The 23,809-nt window shown below is 41.6% G+C and overlaps 1 protein-coding gene across 2 annotated transcripts in view; it reads right to left on the reverse strand.

Annotated features, from left to right (window-relative positions):
* Positions 1 to 23,809, reverse strand: part of MYO7A (myosin VIIA) — a 130,387-nt gene that overhangs the window by 98,991 nt on the left and 7,587 nt on the right. For both annotated transcript variants that reach the window (XM_040426420.1, XM_040426421.1), the window contains exons 3-12: positions 22,530 to 22,682; positions 17,273 to 17,457; positions 16,797 to 16,918; positions 13,425 to 13,567; positions 10,838 to 10,951; positions 9,998 to 10,151; positions 6,028 to 6,104; positions 2,119 to 2,238; positions 1,780 to 1,922; positions 1,435 to 1,645 (exon numbers count right to left, since the gene is read on the reverse strand). In XM_040426420.1, coding sequence (XP_040282354.1) covers positions 1,435 to 1,645; positions 1,780 to 1,922; positions 2,119 to 2,238; positions 6,028 to 6,104; positions 9,998 to 10,151; positions 10,838 to 10,951; positions 13,425 to 13,567; positions 16,797 to 16,918; positions 17,273 to 17,457; positions 22,530 to 22,682 — 1,422 coding nt within the window. The remainder of the gene's footprint in view (positions 1 to 1,434; positions 1,646 to 1,779; positions 1,923 to 2,118; positions 2,239 to 6,027; positions 6,105 to 9,997; positions 10,152 to 10,837; positions 10,952 to 13,424; positions 13,568 to 16,796; positions 16,919 to 17,272; positions 17,458 to 22,529; positions 22,683 to 23,809) is intronic.

Below are 23,809 nucleotides of genomic sequence, written 5' to 3' on the forward strand. Positions count from 1 at the left end.
GGACAAGCTCTATCTTTCAACGGAACGGAAAAACGGAAATACGGAAACGGAATGCATACGGAACACATTCCGTTTTTTTTGCGGAACCATTGAAATGAATGGATCCGTATACGGACCGTATACGGAACACAAAAAAACGGCCCGTACACTCGCAAAAAAAACGTTCGTGTGAACTAGGCCTTACAGTAGGTCCCACCTGATAAGAAGCTACCTTGTCGTCTGGTAGGTGGGCCCGACATATTTTTGATTAATAATATGCGCTAAGAGCTTCTTCACTGCTTTGCAGTAATTATTTGGCGTTATCTTTGTATCTATGAATCTATTGATCTATCTATCTCTATATCTATTTCTCTATTATCTATTTATCTATCGCTCTCATATATCTATCTATCTATCTATCTATCTATCTCATATCTATCTATCTATCTATCTATCTATCTATCTATCTATCTATTATCTATCTATCTATCTATTATCTATCTATTATCTATTATCTATCTATCATCTCATATCTATCTATCTATTATCTATCTATCTATCTATCTATTATCTATCTATCTATTATCTATTATCTATCTATCTATCTATCTATCTATCTATTATCTACGGTATCTATCTATCTATTATCTATCTATCTATTATCTATCTATTATCTATCTATCTATCTATCTATCTATCTATCTATTATCTATTATCTATTATCTATCTATCTATCTATTATCTATCTAATATCTATCTATCTATCTATTATCTATCTATCTATTATCTACGGTATCTATCTATCTATCTATCTATCTATCTATTATCTATCTATTATCTATCTATCTATCTATCTATCTATCTATCTATTATCTATTATCTATTATCTATCTATCTATCTATTATCTATCTAATATCTATCTATCTATCTATTATCTATCTATTATCTATCTATCTATCTATCTTTCTATCTATCTCATATCTATCTATCTATCTATCTATTATCTATCTATTATCTATCTATCTATCTATCTATCTATCTTTCTATCTATTATCTATCTTTTCACCTGGAGTGCTGCCTCGTTTTTTGGATTTATTATACAGTGGAAGAGACGCCTGCCTTCCCTGAGGAGTTGCATCCTATTCACAGTTAGACAACTGTGCTGCTGCTTTATCTGTGTTTGTAGATAGATAGATAATAGATAGATAGATAGATAATAGATAGATAGATAGATAATTTGCACTGTAGTTTCATTAAGTTTCCTGTGAACCAGGAGGCTCAGGATGAACAGGATCATTATTACTGTTTGCAGTACATCATTAACATGATGGTTCCTGGAAGGGACAATGGCTATGACTGATCAACAAGGCATTAATTAACATCAGTGGGGGGGTCAGGGATGGAAACTAGATGAGAGAGGGGGAAAGGACATTTTTTTAAATAAAGTTTAACACCTTTGGGAATTTGCTCTCTTCATCAATGAGTGAGATGATGTTCATAGGTTTAATAGCGATCATATCCAGGGCGTCCTGGTTGTCCGTGAACTCAATGTGCTGCCAGTTGATATTCTCCAAGTTGTATTCCTCCTGCTCCAACTTAAATACATGGCGGACAAAGAACTGCTGCAGGTTCTCATTGGCAAAATTGATGCAAAGCTGCTCAAAGCTGAAAAAATAAGTTATAATGTTATTAAACAGTGGTAATAAATATACAGATGAAATAGAAATAAATATTAGATAGATAGATATAGTCAGACACATGTGTTTGATAAGATAACCAGGTTGCTCCTCTATGATTACCTGTTTACAGTGAAGTTCTCAAAACCAAATATGTCCAGCAGACCGATGGATCTCCTGAGCAGTCTTGGTTCATTGGAAAGTGGTCTGTAAATAGCAGCATTGATTTTCTCCACGATCCATACAAAGAGCCGTCCGTATATTCCCTTTTAGGTAAAAAATTATATGATTACTACTAGAAGCTCAGCACCAAATTGCACCAAGTTTATGAAAATGGTACATGGGCTTAGTAAATGCTCTCCATGAGGGTTCTCAACAGGCGTTTTTTCCTGTATTAACTCAAACTTTTCTAATACAGAATTTAAAAATGGGGTTTCTAATCCAGACCACCAGTTTAAGTACCTTAACAAAGGCATCCCGGACATCCAAAGCTTGTTCCATGCTCAGGGGAGTGGACACAGTCTCTCCTCTGGTGATAATAGTTCGACTGGTTAGACAATTCATCAGGTCTTGAGGCTGAACCTGTTAACATAGAAAAAGAAAATATTACTAAAGAGAGGGCAGTAGAAATAATTCTAGAAATCTGTTCAATTATTTTTGGATAACTACTATAATACTGCTTCATGTGTACAAGAATATAACTACTATAATACTGCTCCTATGTACAAGAATATAACTACTATAATACTGCTCTTATGTACAAGAATATAACTACTATAATACTGCTCTTATGTACAAGAATATAACTACTATAATACTGTTCCTATGTACAAGAATATAACTACTATAATACTGCTCCTATGTACAAGAATATAACTACTATAATACTGCCTCCTATGTACAAGAATATAACTACTATAATACTGTTCCTATGTACAAGAATATAACTACTATAATACTGCTCCTATGTACAAGAATATAACTACTATAATACTCCTCCTATGTACAGGAATATAACTACTATAATACTGCTCCTATGTACAAGAATATAACTACTATAATACTGCTCCTATGTACAGGAATATAACTACTATAATACTGCTCCTATGTACAGGAATATAACTACTATAATACTGCCTTCTATGTACAAGAATATAACTACTATAATACTGCTCCTATGTACAAGAATATAACTACTATAATTCTGCCTCCTATGTACAAGAATATAACTACTATAATACTGTCTCCTATGTACAAGAATATAACTACTATAATACTGCTCCTATGTACAAGAATATAACTACTATAATACTGCTCCTATGTACAAGAATATAACTACTATAATACTGCTCCTATGTACAAGAATATAACTACTATAATACTGCCTCCTATGTACAAGAATATAACTACTATAATACTGCTCCTATGTACAAGAATATAACTACTATAATACTGCTCCTATGTACAAGAATATAACTACTATAATACTGCTCCTATGTACAAGAATATAACTACTATAATACTGCTCCTATGTACAAGAATATAACTACTATAGTACTGCCTCCTATGTACAAGAATATAACTACTATAATACTGCTCTTATGTACAAGAATATAACTACTATAATACTGCTCCTATGTACAAGAATATAACTACTATAATACTGCCTCCTATGTACAAGAATATAACTACTATAATACTGCTCCTATGTACAAGAATATAACTACTATAACACTGCTCCTATGTACAAGAATATAACTACTATAATACTGCTCATATGTACAGGAATATAACTACTATAATACTGCCTTCTATGTACAAGAATATAACTACTATAATACTGCCTTCTATTTACAAGAATATAACTACTATAATACTGCTCCTATGTACAAGAATATAACTACTATAATACTGCTCCTATGTACAGGAATATAACTACTATAATACTGCTCCTATGTACAAGAATATAACTACTATAATACTGCCGCCTATGTACAAGAATATAACTACTATAATACTGCTCCTATGTACAAGAATATAACTACTATAATATTGCCTCCTATGTACAAGAATATAACTACAATAATACTGCTCCTGTGTACAAGAATATAACTACTATAATACTGCTCCTGTGTACAAGAATATAACTACTATAATACTGCTCCTATGTACAAGAATATAACTACTATAATACTGCTCCTATGTACAAGAATATAACTACTATAATACTGCCTCCTATGTACAAGAATATAACTACTATAATACTGCTCCTATGTACAAGAATATAACTACTATAGTACTGCCTCCTATGTACAAGAATATAACTACTATAATACTGCCCCTATGTACAAGAATATAACTACTATAATACTGCTCCTATGTACAAGAATATAACTACTATAATACTGTTTCTATATACAAGAATATAACTACTATAATACTGCTCCTATGTACAAGAATATAACTACTATAATGCTGCCTCCTATGTACAAGAATATAACTACTATAATACTGCTCCTATGTACAAGAATATAACTACTATAATACTGACCCCATGTACAAGAATATAACTACTATAATACTGCTCCTATGTACAAGAATATAACTACTATAATACTGCTCCTATATACAAGAATATTGCTACTATAATACTGCCTCCTATGTACAGGAATATAACTACTATAATACTGCTCCTATGTACAAGAATATAACTACTATAATACTGCTCCTATATACAAGAATATTGCTACTATAATACTGCCTCCTATGTACAAGAATATAACTACTATAATACTGCTCCTATGTACAAGAATATAACTACTATAATACTGCTCCTATGTACAAGAATATAACTACTATAATACTGCTCCTATGTACAAGAATATAACTACTATAATACTGCTCCTATGTACAAGAATATAACTACTATAACACTGCCTCCTATGTACAAGAATATAACTACTATAATACTGCTCCTATGTACAAGAATATAACTACTATAATACTGCTCCTATGTACAAGAATATAACTACTATAATACTGCTCCTATGTACAAGAATATAACTACTATAATACTGCTCCTATGTACAAGAATATAACTACTATAGTACTGCCTCCTATGTACAAGAATATAACTACTATAATACTGCTCTTATGTACAAGAATATAACTACTATAATACTGCTCCTATGTACAAGAATATAACTACTATAATACTGCCTCTTATGTACAAGAATATAACTACTATAATACTGCTCATATGTACAGGAATATAACTACTATAATACTGCCTTCTATGTACAAGAATATAACTACTATAACACTGCTCCTATGTACAAGAATATAACTACTATAATACTGCTCATATGTACAGGAATATAACTACTATAATACTGCCTTCTATGTACAAGAATATAACTACTATAATACTGCCTTCTATTTACAAGAATATAACTACTATAATACTGCTCCTATGTACAAGAATATAACTACTATAATACTGCTCCTATGTACAGGAATATAACTACTATAATACTGCTCCTATGTACAAGAATATAACTACTATAATACTGCCGCCTATGTACAAGAATATAACTACTATAATACTGCTCCTATGTACAAGAATATAACTACTATAATATTGCCTCCTATGTACAAGAATATAACTACAATAATACTGCTCCTGTGTACAAGAATATAACTACTATAATACTGCTCCTGTGTACAAGAATATAACTACTATAATACTGCTCCTATGTACAAGAATATAACTACTATAATACTGCTCCTATGTACAAGAATATAACTACTATAATACTGCCTCCTATGTACAAGAATATAACTACTATAATACTGCTCCTATGTACAAGAATATAACTACTATAGTACTGCCTCCTATGTACAAGAATATAACTACTATAATACTGCCCCTATGTACAAGAATATAACTACTATAATACTGCTCCTATGTACAAGAATATAACTACTATAATACTGTTTCTATATACAAGAATATAACTACTATAATACTGCTCCTATGTACAAGAATATAACTACTATAATGCTGCCTCCTATGTACAAGAATATAACTACTATAATACTGCTCCTATGTACAAGAATATAACTACTATAATACTGACCCCATGTACAAGAATATAACTACTATAATACTGCTCCTATGTACAAGAATATAACTACTATAATACTGCTCCTATATACAAGAATATTGCTACTATAATACTGCCTCCTATGTACAGGAATATAACTACTATAATACTGCTCCTATGTACAAGAATATAACTGCTATAATACTGTTTCTATATACAAGTACAACATTAACTACTAAAAAGTCTATATATACCGATAACTCACCTCCAGGAGATTGGCTGCTGTGGTTAATGAGGTTGAATAAATCACTTCACAGGCGTCCAAGTTATCATACATACGAGCTGCAGATATAGCAGATGTTATTTGTATATAAATATTGCAGTATTTACTTTTACAGTTGAGTCAGACATTATCCTATTTTTATTTACTTTATATTTCACAATTATCGGTTCACTATGGGATCATTTTACTATTTCAGCACAGTAATGTTTCCAGAATATGGGTCTTTCTGGAACAGTTGGAGAAAGGCCGCTTGGACTCAGAGGATTTCGGATGTATACAGTATGCATAAACTGTTTTGTTTTTGCCCAGATGACTATAATGTCGGATTCGGAACCTCATAGTAAAATGGGGTCATGAACACATTAAAGACTCCCAGAGCCTACTTTCTTGTCCTCCAAGCAGCCAAGGAACAAATTTGTGTATGTTGGGGTGCAGGGATACCCCATTGCGGTGCCCTATGGCTAGTCATACAAATCACACACACACAAAAGTGATACATCTGTAACCACCATTTTCATTGATTTTATAAGGGTGATCTTGTGGTTTTGGAATTCTGTACAATCGAGGTGATCCACCACATAGAAAGGGGCGGCGATACAGATAGGCACATTATACAGAAAAGGGCACAATGGATTTACAGCCTAAAATCAGTGCAGCCCCCAGGCCTTCAGGAGTTCTTTTCATTCTTTGTTTTCTCATCCCCCACATAAGGTTTGCTTGTGGAATCCTGTTACACCTCTAAGACGTGGGCTCATGTCCTAATTTCTGATTACTGCCATGGGTCTGCCATGTGACATAAGCCAGATCCAATGGGGCTATCAGTGTTTTGCCGCCCACCGTGGTCTCAACAATGTTTCTGGTGCTCAAAACGTGGCAAGATAGGGCAGAAAAAAATTGGGGGATACAGATTTGAGGCATTTTTCAATGCTGATTCTACCCCGAACAGTTCTGATTAACCAGCCATGACCCCTTTCAGTTAGAGAGGTTATCCAATGATTAACCCCTTGAGTACCGGGCCCATTTTTGGTTTTGCATTTTTATTTTTTCCTCCCCACGTTCCAAAAGCCATAACTTTTTAAATTTTCCACTTATATAGCCATTTTTTAAGGGCACCGTATCTGTTATTGGAAAATAGGAAAAAAAATTATTTGTGGGGTTAAATAGGAAATAAAAACACATTTCCTTCAAGTTTTTTGAGGTTTTGACGGTAAAAATAACATGATGTCCTTATTCTGCAGCTCAATGAAAATGCGGGGATACCAAAGTTTTATTGTTTTTTTTTGTTTTGTTTTACTACTTTAAAAAAAACAAAAAACTTTTGAAAAATAATCGAAATTTTCTTTGCATCGCCATTTTCTGACAGCCATAACTTTTTTATTTTTCTATCCATAGAACTATGAGGGCTTGTTTTTCGCGGGACGAACTGTAGTTTTTATCGTTATTATTTTTGTGTATGTACAACTGTTTAATCACTGTTATTAAATTTTTTGGGGGGGGGAAAGGTAACAAAAAAATGGCGAATTGTGTTTTTAATTTTTTTCCATTACAGCGTTTACTGCACAGGAAATTTAAAAGAATATTTTTAGACATTTTCAGATGGGGCAGTACCTGATATGTTTATTTTTTTTATTGTTCAGATATTTTTATATGTAAAATGGGAAATAGAGGGGCGACTAACTTTTAATATTTTAATGTTCTTTTTACTTTTATAATGATAACATTTTCTTCCCACCCCTTAGGGGGCTGGTACATAAGATTTTTGATCCTTTGTCTCATTAATTCTAATAGAGATTGTATTAGGCCTCTTTCACACGAGCGTGACGGATTGGCTCCGGATGCGTTCAGGGTGCGTTTATTCAGTTTTGTCTGCGATTGTGTTCAGTTTTTTTTCGCGCGAGTGCAAAGCGTTTTGATGTGTTTTTCACTCGCTTGATAAAAAACTGAAGGTTGACAAACAACATCTCCTAGCAACCATCAGTGAAAACGCATCGCATCCGCACTTGCTTCCGGATGCGATGCGTTTTTCACTGAAGGCCCCATTCACTTCTATGGGGCCAGGGCTGCGTGAAAACCGCAAAATATAGAACATGCTGCGTTTTTCACGCAACGCAAAACTGAAGCAAGAAAAACAACTGCTCAAGTACACAGCCCCATTGAAATGAATGGGTCAGGATTCAGTGCGGGTGCTATGCGTTCACATCACGCATTGCACCCGTGCGGGAAAACTCGCTCGTGTGAAAGGGGCCTTAGGGTAAATGGGATTTTGACACGCTCCCTGCTTTGTGCACAGTTCAGCAGGGAGGTTACCATGGCAAGCCTGTAAAGCTTCAGAACTGTCCAGACTGCCATGGTAACCGATTGGAGCCCCGCGATTTCACTGCAAGGGGCTCTGATTGGAAGACAGATGGAGCCGCATCCCTCTGCCTCTGCAGCATCTGAGGGGTTAAATGACAGGATTCAGCGTGATCGCCATTCCTCGTCATTGCAGCCAGATCCCTGCTGTATTATACAGCCGGCACCCGCCGTGTATGGAGTGGGCTCAGCGCAGCAGCCCACTCCATACATTACCTCAACTACTGTGACGTACCGGTGGCTGAAGGGGATCATTTAAAAAGACATCATACAGTACATGATAATCTCTTTCTAACAAAGCTAGAACCAGCCCTGTACCTCACATGGATCCAGAGATCTCCCCATTCATTGTTCTAGTTGAATTGTTAGATTTATATCAAGGTGGCAGCTCGGGGGTGTGTCCTTTCTGCTGCTGCTCAGGGGTGTGTGTTTTCAGCTGCAGCTCACTCCCTATCACAGCTGAGGAGGCAGTTTAAGGATGGAACTGAGCATATGTGACCTCCTCAGCATGGTGGACAGAGAAATAAGAAAAAGAAGAAACAGCAGGTGGCGCTATAGAGATATATTTTATTGAATAACTCAATAGCTATGCTACATTTTTAAATAGATGCAGATCCAGGTGTTGGTTTGAAAACTACAGAATATTTTTTCATGGGACTACCCCTTTAATAATGCCGGATGTCATCTTCACCCTGTGCGAGCTTCAAACCAAAGCCTCTTCCAGCATTATCTAATATATCGGATGATAGCCCCGCATCAAAGCCACTCTACTTTCTCCAACCAGTGGTGACGTATTTTACATTTTCTTCTATTGTATTAAGTCTTTAGAGGATTTTATGTACTGGTCATGGTGCGTCTTGTATATTAGACCCATCATCTGCTGCTGTATCTTGTTTTTAGGCCTGTCCGTTGACATCTGTTTTTGGTAGCCCTGTATGATCATCCCACCTTGGCTTCTGAGCTCCATCATTTTGTAGAAGTGTGAGATCTTGTTATCTTCCAAATCGAGCTAGAGTTTTTGTGACAGATCTCAATGGTTCCTGACAGATCCCATCATCATCATCTAGACAGTCCATCAAGCTCTCTAGTGTTTTGATGGTAAGAATAGTGCTTATCCCCCGAAGGAGCCCCTGATACATATGTGAGAACAGAGCCTTATATGTCCATAAGAAGGAGTCACCACCATAGCCACCACTTATGGTGTATGATATGATGGTTGGGGGCCTGACTACTGGGATCTCTCTACTGCTCTTCTACTCCCATTGACCATGCTTTGCTTTGCACAAAGAAACCAGTTTGGCCCATGGGCTAAAAGGCACAGTGTTGGTGTCTCTTAAGTAAAGCCAAGCAGAGCCTAAGGAGAATGATGGAGGAGTGTCAAAGCCCTTCATTTAATGATCTATGGAGGTCCCAGTGATTGGTGCCCAACCTTTCAATGCTAAGCTCAGGTCGTGACTACAGCTGCTTTCTTGCGTATGAAGTAATGGCTGTATTTTGGACATATTTACGGGTCTTTCTACCAGTCAGTGAGGGTGTTCTGCTAAGTACTAAAGGGCCCCTTTAACACTATACATAGGTTACGTCAATATATGGGCCATACCTTCGTAGCGCAGGTTTCCCAAGTGCAATATGGCAGCCAGAAGGCGAGATATCTCCCAGTTCTCCGTATCGGTAAACATCAGAACTTTCATGGCAGAACGAATGTTGGCGTATTCCTTACTGTCATCTCTGCCATCGCACGTGGTGCACTTCCCCTGCAAGGAAAATCAAGTGACTACTAAATGTGTCGGGGCGGGTGCTCCATTGTGGTAGGCAGGCTTGAGTCCCTATCCCCCAAGGTAGGCAGGAAAGCCACAATAGGGCCTTCTAGGATACATATTGTGCCAACACCACAAACAGCACCTGGTCACATTGGCCCACGGCTATACCATCGCCAGGACCATCCTTCACAGTTGGACCCCGCCCAGACGAGGTGAGATCCACCCATCTTTTCTTTTTATTAGTTCTTAACGGAATATGAATATGAATTGATGCAGCGGAGGAATTTATTGTTGTCTTTGTCGTCTCTCACCTAGTGTGACTTTATATTTTAAATGACCTAGTAAAGGTTACGTTTTAAATAATCCCAGTTTACAAATATTTTTTCTGCATGATTTGGGTGTAACTTTATACCACGTATAACTAACACTAAGAGTGGTATACACAATTTGTTTTGACTACTAAATGTGCCCACAGTGAGTGGGGAAAGACCTACAGAGCTGCCAACAGTCAACATTTTTTGGCTTGTCCCCAGTTAGAAGTGAGGGCTCACATGGGCCCTGGTGCCTCTCTGAAACATGAGTGACACCAGTATTATGAATGGGAGGTGAAGGCCTGTCATAGATTTTCCACTGTAGTACGCAAACATCTGGGCTTATACCATAGAAGAAACATTGCTCACCATACAGAGGTAGTTGTAGTCCGTCGCTTTGCCAAGACCCAGCTTCTTCTTCTGATCTGGAGGCATCCCTTTCAGCATACAGTAGAACACGTGGTAATTCCTCTCATCTGGAGCCTGAAGGGAAAAAACATAAAAAGTAATTCATTATTATCAGACTTAATGTCTTAAAAACATACATGTAAACCAAATATATTATACACAGTGACTCCACCAGCAGAAAAGTGAGTGCAGCTCTGGAGTATAATACAGGATGTAACTCAGGATCAGTACAGGATAAGTAATGTAATGTATTTACACAGTGATTTCACCAGCAGAATAGTGAGTGCAGCTCTGGAGTATAATACAGGATGTAGCTCAGGATCAGTACAGGATAAGTAATGCATGTACACAGTGATTTCACCAGCAGAATAGTGAGTACAGCTCTGGAGTATAATACAGGATGCGGGGTGCTCCGGGGAACAGTTGTGGGCCTGTTCGGTGTGGCCCGCCTTCTCCCTTTTGCCACCCCACTGCCTCTTCCAGCCTGTTGCAGTGCTGCGGATCCCTCCCCCTCTGTAGTGCTATCCTCGCTCAGCTTGCCACCTTCCCAGGTTGGGTCAGTGGCTTCATCGTCCACCACCTCCTCTTCCACTTCCTCACTCTGCTCATCCTCCTGACTTGTTGACCTAACAACAACCTCACTTATTGACAACTGTGTCTCATCTTCATTATCAACCTCTTGAGACACTAGTTGCCGTTGACTTATTGGCAACTGTGTCTCATCATCATCCACCTTGTGAAACACAAATTGCCGTTCCCCACCGTCATCTTCTTGTGACTGTGGATGCTTAAGAGTTTGGGAATCAGTGCACAAGATCTCCTCATGTCCCTCTTCAAGCGGGCTTGGCAAGTGGGCCAAATCACGGAATGGCGATGAAAATAGCTCCTCGGAATATCCGAGTGTGGGATCATTTGTTTGCCAAGACTCTCCATGGTGGGAGGAAGGAGTATCAGGGTGAGGATTCTGTTGACCAGACTCTTGGCTACTGAGACTGGACTTTGTGGAAGACAGGGTGGTGCTTAACCGACTGGAAGCATTATCTGCTGCAATCCAACCGACCACCTGGTCGCACTGGTGTGACTTCGAGAGCGTTGTCCTGCACCGCCCTGCAAACTGGGACATGAAGCTAGGTATCATGGATGAGTGTGTTTCTTGTGCTCTGGCAGCAGGCACAGTTTCTCTGCGCCCAGGGCCACGGCCTCTGCGTGCACGGCCACTTCCCCGTTCCCTTACTGCTCGCCTTGCACATATTAAATGGCATATATGCTTGCAAGTATGTCACACGTACAGTAGTGCAGGTTTTGTAAGTGTATGCGCAAATAAAGTACACAGAATGTCACAGATATTTTTAGGATGCGCACACGTTAAACAGGAGATATAGCGCAAGTAATGTCATTAGTGTTGATCGTGAATATTCTAATCGCAAATTTTTATCACGAATATTGGCACTTTGAGAATTCGCGAATATCTAGAATATAATGCTATATCTTCGTAATCGCAAATATTCTAGATTTTTTTTCATCAGTACCCATGATCCCTCACTGCTTCTTGCTTGTGGGCTAATGAGAAGGCTGCAATATCTTTGACTTTAGGAGTAGTGTTGATTGTGAATTATCGTATCACAAATATACAGTATGACGAATATTCGTCCAAATATCGCGAATTCGAATATTGCCCCTGCCGCTCATCGCTGGCTGTCACCACCGTCTAATAAAAAATTACACTGAATGAATGTCACTGATATTTAGGACGCACAAACGTTATACAGGAGATGTAGCGCAAGTAACGTAACTGTCCGCAGCGGACACCGTCAACAGAAAAAGTACACTGGATGTCACAGATATTATTGGGATGCGCACACGTTATACTGGAGATGTAGCGCAGATAATGTCGCTGTCACCAGCTGCGAAAAAAGACACTGAATGTCACTGATATTTCGGATACGCAAATGTTATACAGGAGATGTAGTGCAGGTAATGTAACTGTCCGCAGCGGACACCGTCTATGGACAAAGTGCACTGGATGTCGCTGCGCACACGTTAGACAGGAGATGTAGCGCAGATAATGTCGCTGTCTGCGCAGGTTGCGCTAAAAATATATATTGCTGCCAGATACAACTATAGTCCTTAAAAGGACTTTTGGGTCTATAACAAGTATAAAAGCTAAAATATTCCTATATCACTCCCTACACTATCTGTCCCTTCTGCTCTCCAGCTCTCTCTGACTAGGACTGAGCAGAACAGGTGTCATTGAGGGCTATATAGCACCCGATGACGCGTTCCGGCCAGCCAATCACTGTAATGCCAATAACCAACATGGCTACGGCATTACAGTGAAGGACAGCACTTACCTGCACGTTTATTAGCTGCGTAGCACGCCGAACACCACGATGTGCTCGAGTAAGATTAGTGTTCGGCCGAGCATGGTCACCCAACACTACTTGTGACATGCCAATGAGAATGACGTAGGTGACGGGTTTATGACCGTGTATTGGCTGACATCTTACCATTCAATACTTGCCGGATTATCAGCTTAACATTTCTTTACCTGTCTGCAGACACGAGACTTCTCCAGCAGATACTGCTCGATCTTGGCGCCCTCAATGGCTCCTTTCTTATTGAAGTGTATATCGATGTACTTCCCGAAACGACTGGAATTGTCATTGCGAATTGTCTTGGCGTTGCCAAAAGCTGAAAGGGCATGGATAAGAGCGCCAATGTCAGGGCGTATACAGGAAGTACCACATACAGGGTCCGATACGTGAGTGGATAATGGAGGAGGGGCTCATGTATCAATAGTGTAGCTTAAAGGGTTTCTGTCACCCCACAAAACTCTTTTTTTTTTTTGGGGATAGTTATATTCCTTATAGCGCGATATAGGAGAATATAATAGTCTTACTTACTTTCATGCGGCCGATTCTTTATAAAACGAAGTTTTATAATATGTAAATGAGGGCTCTACCAGCAAGTAGGGCGTCTACTTGCTGGTAGCCGCAGCAGAAAACCGCCCCCTCGCCGTGTTGATTGACAGGGCCAGCCGTGATCTCCTCCTCCGGCCGGCCCTGTCAGTAATTCAAAAATCGGGCGCCTCTGGTCATTCGGCGCAGGCGCTCTGAGATGAGGAGGCTCGTCTCCTCAGCACTCCCTCAGTGCGCCTGCGCCGATGACATCACCGAAAGAGAAGACGTCATTGGCGCAGGCGCACTGAGGGAGTGCTGAGGAGACGAGCCTCCTTATCTCAGAGCGCCTGCGCCGAATGACCAGAGGCGCGCGATTTTTGAATTACTGACAGGGCCGGCCGGAGGAGGAGATCACGGCTGGCCCTGTCAATCAACACGGCGAGGGGGCGGTTTTCTGCTGCGGCTACCAGCAAGTAGACGCCCTACTTGCTGGTAGAGCCCTCATTTACATATTATAAAACTTCGTTTTATAAAGAAACGGCCGCATGAAAGTAAGTAAGAGCCTTATATTCTGCTATATCGCCCTATAAGGAATCTAACTATCCAAAAAAAAAAAAATGAGTTTTGTGGGGTGACAGAAACCCTTTAAGAAATTGACACATTTTAACTTACACTTTTTACTAAAACTGTTAGGACTATTGGTATATTAAAGGGGTTGTTCACCTGCGTCAACATCCATTTCACATGGGTCCCGTGACCGCTGCAGCCGATCATTGGCTGCTGCAGTGACTAGTGTTGAGCGAAGTTATGGCAAATTCAATTTGGCTGCTTTGCCGAATTTTGCAAACAAATTCGCTTTGTGGCGAAATATTTCATCACGAAGTGCATTTCTTTCTAAATAGTGGGTGCAATGACAGGGAAGGGCAACGTGCTGCACGGGTGACACACAGTGGTGGAATACAATAGGGGCGTTCGGGTTAGCAGTCCCGGGCCTAGCACCGCTGGGGGGCCCAATACCGACCCGAACGCCCACATACTGCGGGGGGGGGGGGGGGGGGGGGGGGGCACGGGAGCGCATAGTTCCCTGCTCCGCCGCTGATCACCGCCATAGGCTTCAGGCCTAGTAGGCGGTAGTTAAATCCCGATGATGTCATTGCGCGCCTGTGACGGGACGCAGCACTGTGAAGTGTGCGCGCCTGCCTCATCCCGCCTTCCTCTGGCCCTGGACATAGGTGAGTATTTAGCTTTAATTTTTTTCATTTTTTTATTTTTTTATTTCATGTGCCTACTTTGGGGGACATGGAGCGTGGGAACACAGGAGGACATATTAGTGTAGAGGCATCGATCGAGTACATCGGGGGAAAATTACTATATTGGGTCTTCTGTATGGGGGCAAATTATTATGGGAGGGACTACTATGTGGGGGCAAGTAACTATATGGGGCGGTGTGGGGAAAACTACTGTGTGGGGGCAGTGGGGGGGGAAACTACTGTGTGGGGGCAGTGGGGGGGAAACTACTGTGTGGGGGCAAAATTGATATGTGGGGCAGTGTGGGGGAAATTACTATGGGGGGCAGTGTGGGGGGGCCTTGCTATTGGGGAGGCACTGTAGGGGCAAGTCTATTATTTCTGGGGACACTATACAGGGATTATTGCCTGGAGCACAATAGAGGGTGTTATTATTACTGGGGGCACTCTAGGGGACATTATAGCTGCTGTAGACACTATAGGGACATTTGGGGTAATTTATCAAACTGGTGTAAAGTAGAACTGGCTTAGTTGCCCATAGCAACCAATCAGATTCCACCATTCATATTTGACAGCTTCTTTGGAAATCCAGTTCTACTTTACACCAGTTTGATAAATTACCTCAATTATGTCTACTGGGGTCACTATTTTTTCAGCAGGATAGTACCTGGGGCATTGGGGGGCACAACGGGCACAGTATTGGGGGTGGCAGGATGACACTGTGGGGACACCAGGATGGGGGAGGTTGATGGAAAAATTGAGAAATCTAACGTGTCTGTGTTACAAACTCTGTAGAGATGAGATGCGGCTGAAAGAATTTGCCATGGCGGTCTGGGTCTAACGGAGGAGAAGAGGAAAGAGAAGGTCTACATGACAGGAGATGTCCCTGGATGTAAGAGGTATGTGGTGCTGTATGCTGTATGTCTATTTTATTATAATTATATGAATTTTAAATTTGGCGACCAAATTTTTCAGTTTAGGACCCAATTTGGGGTATTTTTTTTAGTCTGAAGATGCCATATGGTCTAGGAAGAGATTGTGGCGCTCATGAAGCACCGCAGCCTCTTCATACAAAAAAAAACGAAACTAAAATGGAGGGAGGGGCAGACAAGTTGGGTAGACAGCGCCGGGCCTATCATGCACTTAATCCGCCCCTGGTGACACATGACTGCTGCAACCAGTGATTGGATGCAGCAGTCACATGACTTGTATTGAAATGGATGTTGACATGGGGAGACCCAGAACCTGAAGAGCCAACAGGACACCGATAGAGCCAGAACACGGTGGTGCGGACCAGGTAAGTATGATCGCCACTGCAGGTCAGGCCATGCTGTGCGGTCTGTGTGAAACATTAAAAGGCTGGACAATCCCTTTAAATGGTTTCCCAGGCTTAGCTTGAGTAAATATTAAAGTAATCACTGTATCAAGAAAAGTTCTTCACCTTTCTGATATAATGTGTGTTTTAATTTAGCAGTTTCAAGATCTCTGCTAGCGGTCAGTGAATAGAAACATTCTTAACAGTCTTAAATCCTATTGAGAAATTGCTAGTGACTGTCTACCAGAGCTTTCTCTTCTCATAAACCCTGCAGCACTATGAACAGGACTAGGGAGAGAAAAAGTTCCATTCACTGACAGCTAGCAGAGATTGTTAAAATGGTGATGGACTGAAAGCTGCAGAAATGTTTAGCATACTTTTTTTTTTTTTTTGCTGTATGACATGGTATTATTATTAAGGTTTTTATGTATTATCAACTGGGGTTATTTCCTACTGACCCTCCAGGATGGGATTGGCTTCCAGCACTTGCTGCTCTATCCACGAGTGTTGACCACTGATAGCTGCCAGGAATTGCAGGATAAGTTTGGTGCTCTCGGTTTTACCGGCACCAGATTCACCGCTGCAACAGATCACGTGTCAATGAAATTAATTCAGTTATACATAGTAGCATCAATAACGATAATTACAATATAAAACACAACAACGGCTACAAGTCTAAATGTAAATCCGAGATATAATATTGAACATTTTACAATTATTGCTTCTTGCAGCCACCACTAGAGGGAGCTTACTGCATCATTTGCAGTATGCAGTGAGCTCCCTCTAGTGGTGGCTGCAGGCAGTCAAAATCTTACAATTACAACCTCTATAAAATTCATTAACAAACTAATAGGGACATTCACTTGGCATTTTAACTGTTTACAGTATATGACCAAGAGGGCCTGTATTGGGGCCATGGGGGTGGTTTTCTCACCTAATGATACAACACTGGTCCTTACTGTTTCGCTGCATGTTGAAGTAACAGTTGTCGGCTATGGCAAAGATGTGGGGGGGCATTTCTCCGATCTTTTTGTTGGTATAAAGGCGTATCTGGTCCGGAGTGTAGATGGGGAGTAGCTGGTAGGGGTTCACTGCAACTAATATGGATCCAGTGTAGGTCTGCAAGAGGAAAATGAGAGTCACATCACATACAACTAAACCTGCATACAGGGTACCATTATATACCGTGCCTGCTGTAACACCCCAGAGTGGCATTACCACTTCTGCACCCTGCTACTATCTCTAATGGGCTAATATAATGTCATCTTATGTATTTTGTTCAGGTCCACTTCACTGTGGATTTTTAATGTTTTGCAACTGTTTATATGTAATGTGCCTGGTTCACCAGCAGGTGGCAGCAAACACGACAAAGCTGTACTTAGAGAGAATGGAGCTTTCCATTCCATTATAACCCCCCCTCTGTGGAGGAGTGGGCTTGTCCCACTTCCTGCAGGAAGGGTGGGGACCTGTTCAACTATATACAAGGTCTGGACTCAATTTTTCTTGGAAATTCCTCAATTATTCCCCCTATTTATTGCTTCGCAGCCAAAGCCTGGGGTCCAACCGTATCCAGGTAGGAGCTCCGTGACACATATAAAGAGAAATTTTAGGCCGCACTATACCACTAGCATATTCCTATACCTGGGTCGCATTACATAGAGGACCCTAGGTGGAGGCGCCCGTTGCACTACAATGTAGCATACAGCTGCATACCAACCTGTACTGTGTTATCATATACAGACCTGTACTTAGATCAGCCTTGCAAGAAGAGTCGGGCAGAGGGACTGCATACTTACCAACATTTGAACCCCAAATTTTCTGGTCATTTTATGCACTGCCTTCCCCCCACACAGGACAGTCGAGAAACGTCCCTTTATGCATAAATTCTGAGACAATGTAGCAAAAATCTGCACTTGTTAATATTGGGAGCAGATTATTAAAGTGACTGCAGGATCTGACTACACAGGGTTTTATTGTAGTCTGTAACCATGGAGACACAGAGCTGTATGCACAAACTGATAGGAGCTTCAGGAATACTATTTGTAACGTTTAATGCCCAAATCTTACTTACAAATATTTAAATCTCAATGGCGGGACTAATTAAATCCTGCTATATTCTGACCATGATCGCCCCTTAAATAGTTTTACCTCTGTAGGCATTCTGCCTTTTTTTGTTTGTTTTTTAAGCCCCGTCTCAGCTGTATGTGGCACGGCCCCATATTTGCACAAGTCACGGCCCCTGTTGACCCATTTTACTGGATACTCTGCAGTATCCATGGGGGTAGGCTTCTGCCACTAGGAGGCAGCACTAATTGAAAAGTCTTGAGCTCCTCCTACACAGCCTATGCCCACCTATAGGGGTTGTCACCCGACGCCCCCAAAGTAGCAATTAGCTTGTCTGGTCAGACATTACCCCTGAGGCGCCCCCTAATTCATGAATGGCTCATGTCCGCTGGAGGAGATGACCGTACAAAGTGGCTCTCAGCTCCTGCTCATGGAGGGCGGTCCTCAGCGAGAGACCACCCTTCTATAACCTCCATATACATGACCGCTGCCAAAACCGGACAAATGGCAGAAAACTGGAATCGTCCAACTAAAGACCCCTACATCAGGCATACCATGACATGCAATAATATCACATGCACATGAGATGGTGACATGGATTAGGTGGTCATAAGCTGCAGGTGACATGACGGTGACCAGAGGACATGCTGGTGAGATGTCTGCATGGCTCTTACCTGGAAACCGTGCAGGCTGTTGTGAGGCCTCCCATGACTCTGCAGGTCCAGAGTGTGGAGATTTGCGGGGTCAAGACCATTAGGCAGCAAAAGGGGTGATATAATGTTCTTACCAATCCATGTTCTGGCCCATAACGGTAAGAGGCAGGCTACCATAGGTGATGGCACCCTGTTTCGGTCTTGCTTATTCCCATCTCATCAAGTGATGGCACATGGTCAGGATAGGTCTGAGACCTCCACCGATCCTGAGAATAAAGGGGCCACATCGCTGATTTGGCACTGATGCCGCCTGCACAGCGGCGGCCTGGCCTCCCGATATAAGGGAATGGACCCCAGGTCCATTTAGTTTCATGCACAGCTAGGTGGCTGGGAAAATCTAGACGGGGCACAATCGGCAGTGTGGCCCCTTCATTCTTAGCAATGGTCAAGGCTCCCACCTCCAAAGGTCAGACCCACACCTACTATAAAAAAAAAAAATTGCATGGTCTACCCATAGGCCATCACTTTTTGAGATGGATATACCCCTTTGCACCTATAGCTGACTGTTGTGACTACTTTTCTGACTACTCCTTCTTCACAGTACTTCTTCCCGATCCTGCCTGCCCTCCATTACTGACTACTGGCCTGTCTGACTACGCCCCAGAGTCCCAGACTCATCCTGCTACCTTTCCCATACGTTTTAGGGCTCATGCCCACAAACGTAAGGACTCCGCGCCTGTGCTGCTTACTGCAAATAGCCATCTGAAATGCAATGCCATCGGCCGTGTGCACTCCTGGTGCGGGTGCGAAAACATTGACTTGAATGGGTCCGCGATCCGCAAAATATGAGAAAAGATAGGACATGTCTTATGTTTTGCAGTGCAGAGGCACGGACCCAAAATCCCACAGAAGCTCTTTGTAGTTCTTCTGTGGGCCTCCGATCCCTGCCTCTGCTCTGCAAAAGATAGGAGATTACCAATCTTCGGCCATATGTTGCCCATCGCGGACCCATTCAAGTCAATGGGTCCGCACCACGGAGAGCACGCGGCCTGTGCCCATATACCGCGGACTGGGCACTGAGCCCTTACGTTTGTGGGCATCAGCCCTGAAAGTGACCATAACCACCGTGTTGTGCCACACCGCTATATGGGGAATCATGGGGCACCTATGGGCCCGCGGAGAACAAAACAAAGTCGGGGGCGGGTGCTATAGGTGAATTTAGCTGTCCGACTGACTGTTTCTAAGGGTTGTAAGGGATTAGATAACAAAGGAGGTAAAGTTCGGCGGCAATAATCTTGGATCTCAAAAGGTTACCTCCTGGGACCACCTCAATTACTGGTGGCACCTTCTAAACCAATCACAGTTCAGCTTTCATTTCATAATCCGCTCTTGAAAAATGAAAGCTGCTCTGTGATTGGTTGCCAGGGGCAACAAAGCCAGTTTTCCTTCTAGATGGGGATTAAACGTCTTCTTGCCTTGGCCTTAGCGTTTAGTGTGGAAGCTTTAAGGTGGCGTCCACCTTCGTTCCAGGAAACCGGAAGGACCAATATGAATGTAATGATGGCTGGGTTATACGACAAGCAGAATGGAGATGGAGGCGGCGGCCGGAGACACGATGGTAATATGAATGGCTACACTGAAGAATACTCACCCGGCCTCCACAGTTAGTCTTAGGAAAGAAGAACGAGTTAGATGATTATCAGTCACGTTATACACACACCTGATCATAGGATATATCAGGCCATTTTTTCTAGAAACCGTCAACAAGCTGCTGTTGATGGATCTGTTATTTTTGTCATGGGTCTCAGTTTAGGGCTTTGTACTACTAATTTGTACTTGGCCTCTGTTCCCATCTGCCTTTTGACTTTGGTTTGTACTAGCAGTACGCCATCGACCTATTATGGTGTCCACCAGGGTTCCGTCCGTAAGAAAAGAGCCATTCTTGCTGTCGCAAAGTGACGACAACCTTGACCAAATTCCTAAACCGAGCTCCCCAAACTCATGGGACAACCCCTTTAAGTGCTAAATAGTAAAAACGGATCTGTCAAAAGCAGCTTGTTGATGGTTTCCTTTTGGAGTTGAACCATAAAGTGCATTAAAAAGTCGCAGATTTTTTTTAATTTTAAACAGGTATCTGGCGCGCATCTAGACTGGCAGCAGATGGGCGAGAGCTGCAGGGGGAATCTAATGTCTTAAAGGGGAACTCTACCAAAACAAGAAAAAACTATTTCCGAGTGTAGTTATTCACTTTGTCCTCTTGCGAATGTCCAGGGTTGTCCCTCTCCAGGAAGATGGCAATAGGGTAAATAGTGACCCCCACGAGACACCCACAAAGATCTGCTGAGGTCTCTGTAACCCCCAGGATGTCAGCATAAGTAATACAAGGTCACACACCGAAGTCTCCAGGGGGATACATCTCCTATTCTTACCATTAATTATTCAGGGTAGTGATAGGGTTAATTGTGCTCAAACAATGGCCGCCACAATGCGCATTAAATCTTAATGCAGATCATGTAGACGGTCGGCCATAATTATCTGTCTCATATCTCACCCTTGTATCTGGGTGACACGTTCCTGCGGATCCGCTGGAGTGGATAGTGTTGCCAGTTCAGCATTTAAGTAACTTTACAAATACTTTGTATCATGTCCTATACTCCAGTCCCCTCCAGAGCTGCAATAAAAAAAATTCTGCTGGCTGCCACTTGGAACTGAGCTTCACGAAAGACGGTAACAATTCTAACTGCAGCTCTGGATGTGACTAGAGTATAAGTCTGCTGGTACCACTTGGAACTGATTTCCCATAATACACTATAGTTCTGGATTGGATATTCTTGCCATAGAGCTACAAGAAAGCCAGCAAAAAATTTTAAATGCAGGCTTGTATGTGACTAGTGTATATTGTAGGGGAACATGCAACCATTGCCACTGTGTTTGTCCACACTTTTAGGTTCCAGATTATGCGCTGATTAATTTTAGAACACATCTTTATATGGGTCACAGCTTCATTTTTCTGATACAGTGCTCTAAATCTCCTGCATAGACATAGAGTGACATGATACAATTCTGATTACCTACAGCCACCACTAGAGGGAGCTCACTGCATACTGTCTTATTATTGCATAAAAACTGTATGAAGCGAGCTCCCTCTAGTGGTGGCTGCAGGTAATCAGAAGTGAATCATGTCACTTTATGTCTCTGCAGGGGATTTGAAACTCTGTATCAGAAAAATGAAGCTTATAAAAATATATTATGAAATTTGAATTTTGGATGATGGTGGTGACTTTTGGACATTCACTTTCATTTCTGGAAAACTGCTCTGTAAATATTGCCTTAACACTTTCTCTACTCCTTTACAATGAATCCATGGGATCTGGGAAGCAGCAATGACTAACATCTTGGCAACCTCTGTATAATCCTCCACCTTTGCTTCCTGTGTGTAAGGAATACAGAAAGTATCCACATCCTCGGACTCACATATATGAGGTGCTCCCTGTATCGGATGAGTAGATTACGCAGGATCCCAGCCTCGTTGAGATCTCCTAGGCGGATCATGTCCTCCACTCCATGGATTGATGTTGGGTGCATCGGTTTAATGTGTGTCGCATTTTGGGGAGATATCCAGTTTTCCTGGAAGTGAAACAGATTAGTATAAAAGACGTTTATAATAATAATTTAAAGGGGGGTTCCACCTAAAAAAGTTAAGCTGGGTGACAACTAATATGTCCGCTGTCCCTGCTATCAACATACTGTACCTTCATTTGAATTCTTATTTTGCAGGACAAGACCCATCCCTGTTACACTGCTGGCGCCCTCAAAATAGTCAGTAATGCCCGCCTGTAAATTAATATTAACTCTATCCCTTTATGGTCTAGGTTCAATCATCACCCAGCTTGGCCTTGAACAGATACATGTTAAATTACAGTCTCTAACACCTTTTTGCATGTATCGTGGTGGAACACTGAGGTCACTAACAATATGGCAGCACTCTGGGTAAGAGAAATCTTTTCTTGAGAACATGACCCAACATAGCCACTATTTTGTTAGTCAGGGTTGGAAAGTTCTCAGCCACAGTCATCTCCCAGGGATGGGAATCATGACTGTTTCCCTAGTGTTCTAGAGTAGTGGAGAGATTGATGTCTGCTTCCTTGGTGGTGTAGGGTTGTGGAAGGTTTGCTGCTTGCTTCCCTGGTGGTCTAGAGTAGTAGAGGGATTTATGCCTGTTTCCCTACTGAAAGGGAATCATGCTTGCTTCACGCTAGCGAAGTGTAGGGATTCCTACCTGCTTGATTCATGGCTGCTTCCCTGGTGGTCTAGGGTAGTGGACAGATTCATGTCTTCTTCCCTACTAGATTGGGGTAGTGAAGAGATTCATGCTTGCCACCATGGTGGTCTAGAGAAGTAAAGTGATTCATGCCTGCTTCCTTGGGGATCTAGTGGATGGAATTATGTCTGCTTCCCTAGTGGTCTAGGGAAGTGAGGGGATTCATAACTGCATCTGGTACTCTGCGTTAGTGGAGGGCGTCATCCCTGCTTCCCTGGTGGTCTAAGTTAGTGGAGAGATTCATGCATGCTTCCGCTGTAGGGTAGTGAAGGTATTAATACCTGCTTCCTTGATGGTCTAGGATAGTGGAGGGATTCATATCTGCTTCCTTGATGGTCTAGGATAGTGGAGGGATTCATATCTGCCTCCCTAGTGGTCTAGCATGGCGGAGCGATTCATGCGTGGTGCCATGCTAGTGGGTAGTGAAGGAATT

Source organism: Bufo bufo, chromosome 3 (assembly GCF_905171765.1).
Source record: "Bufo bufo chromosome 3, aBufBuf1.1, whole genome shotgun sequence".
Lineage (NCBI taxonomy): Eukaryota > Metazoa > Chordata > Amphibia > Anura > Bufonidae > Bufo > Bufo bufo.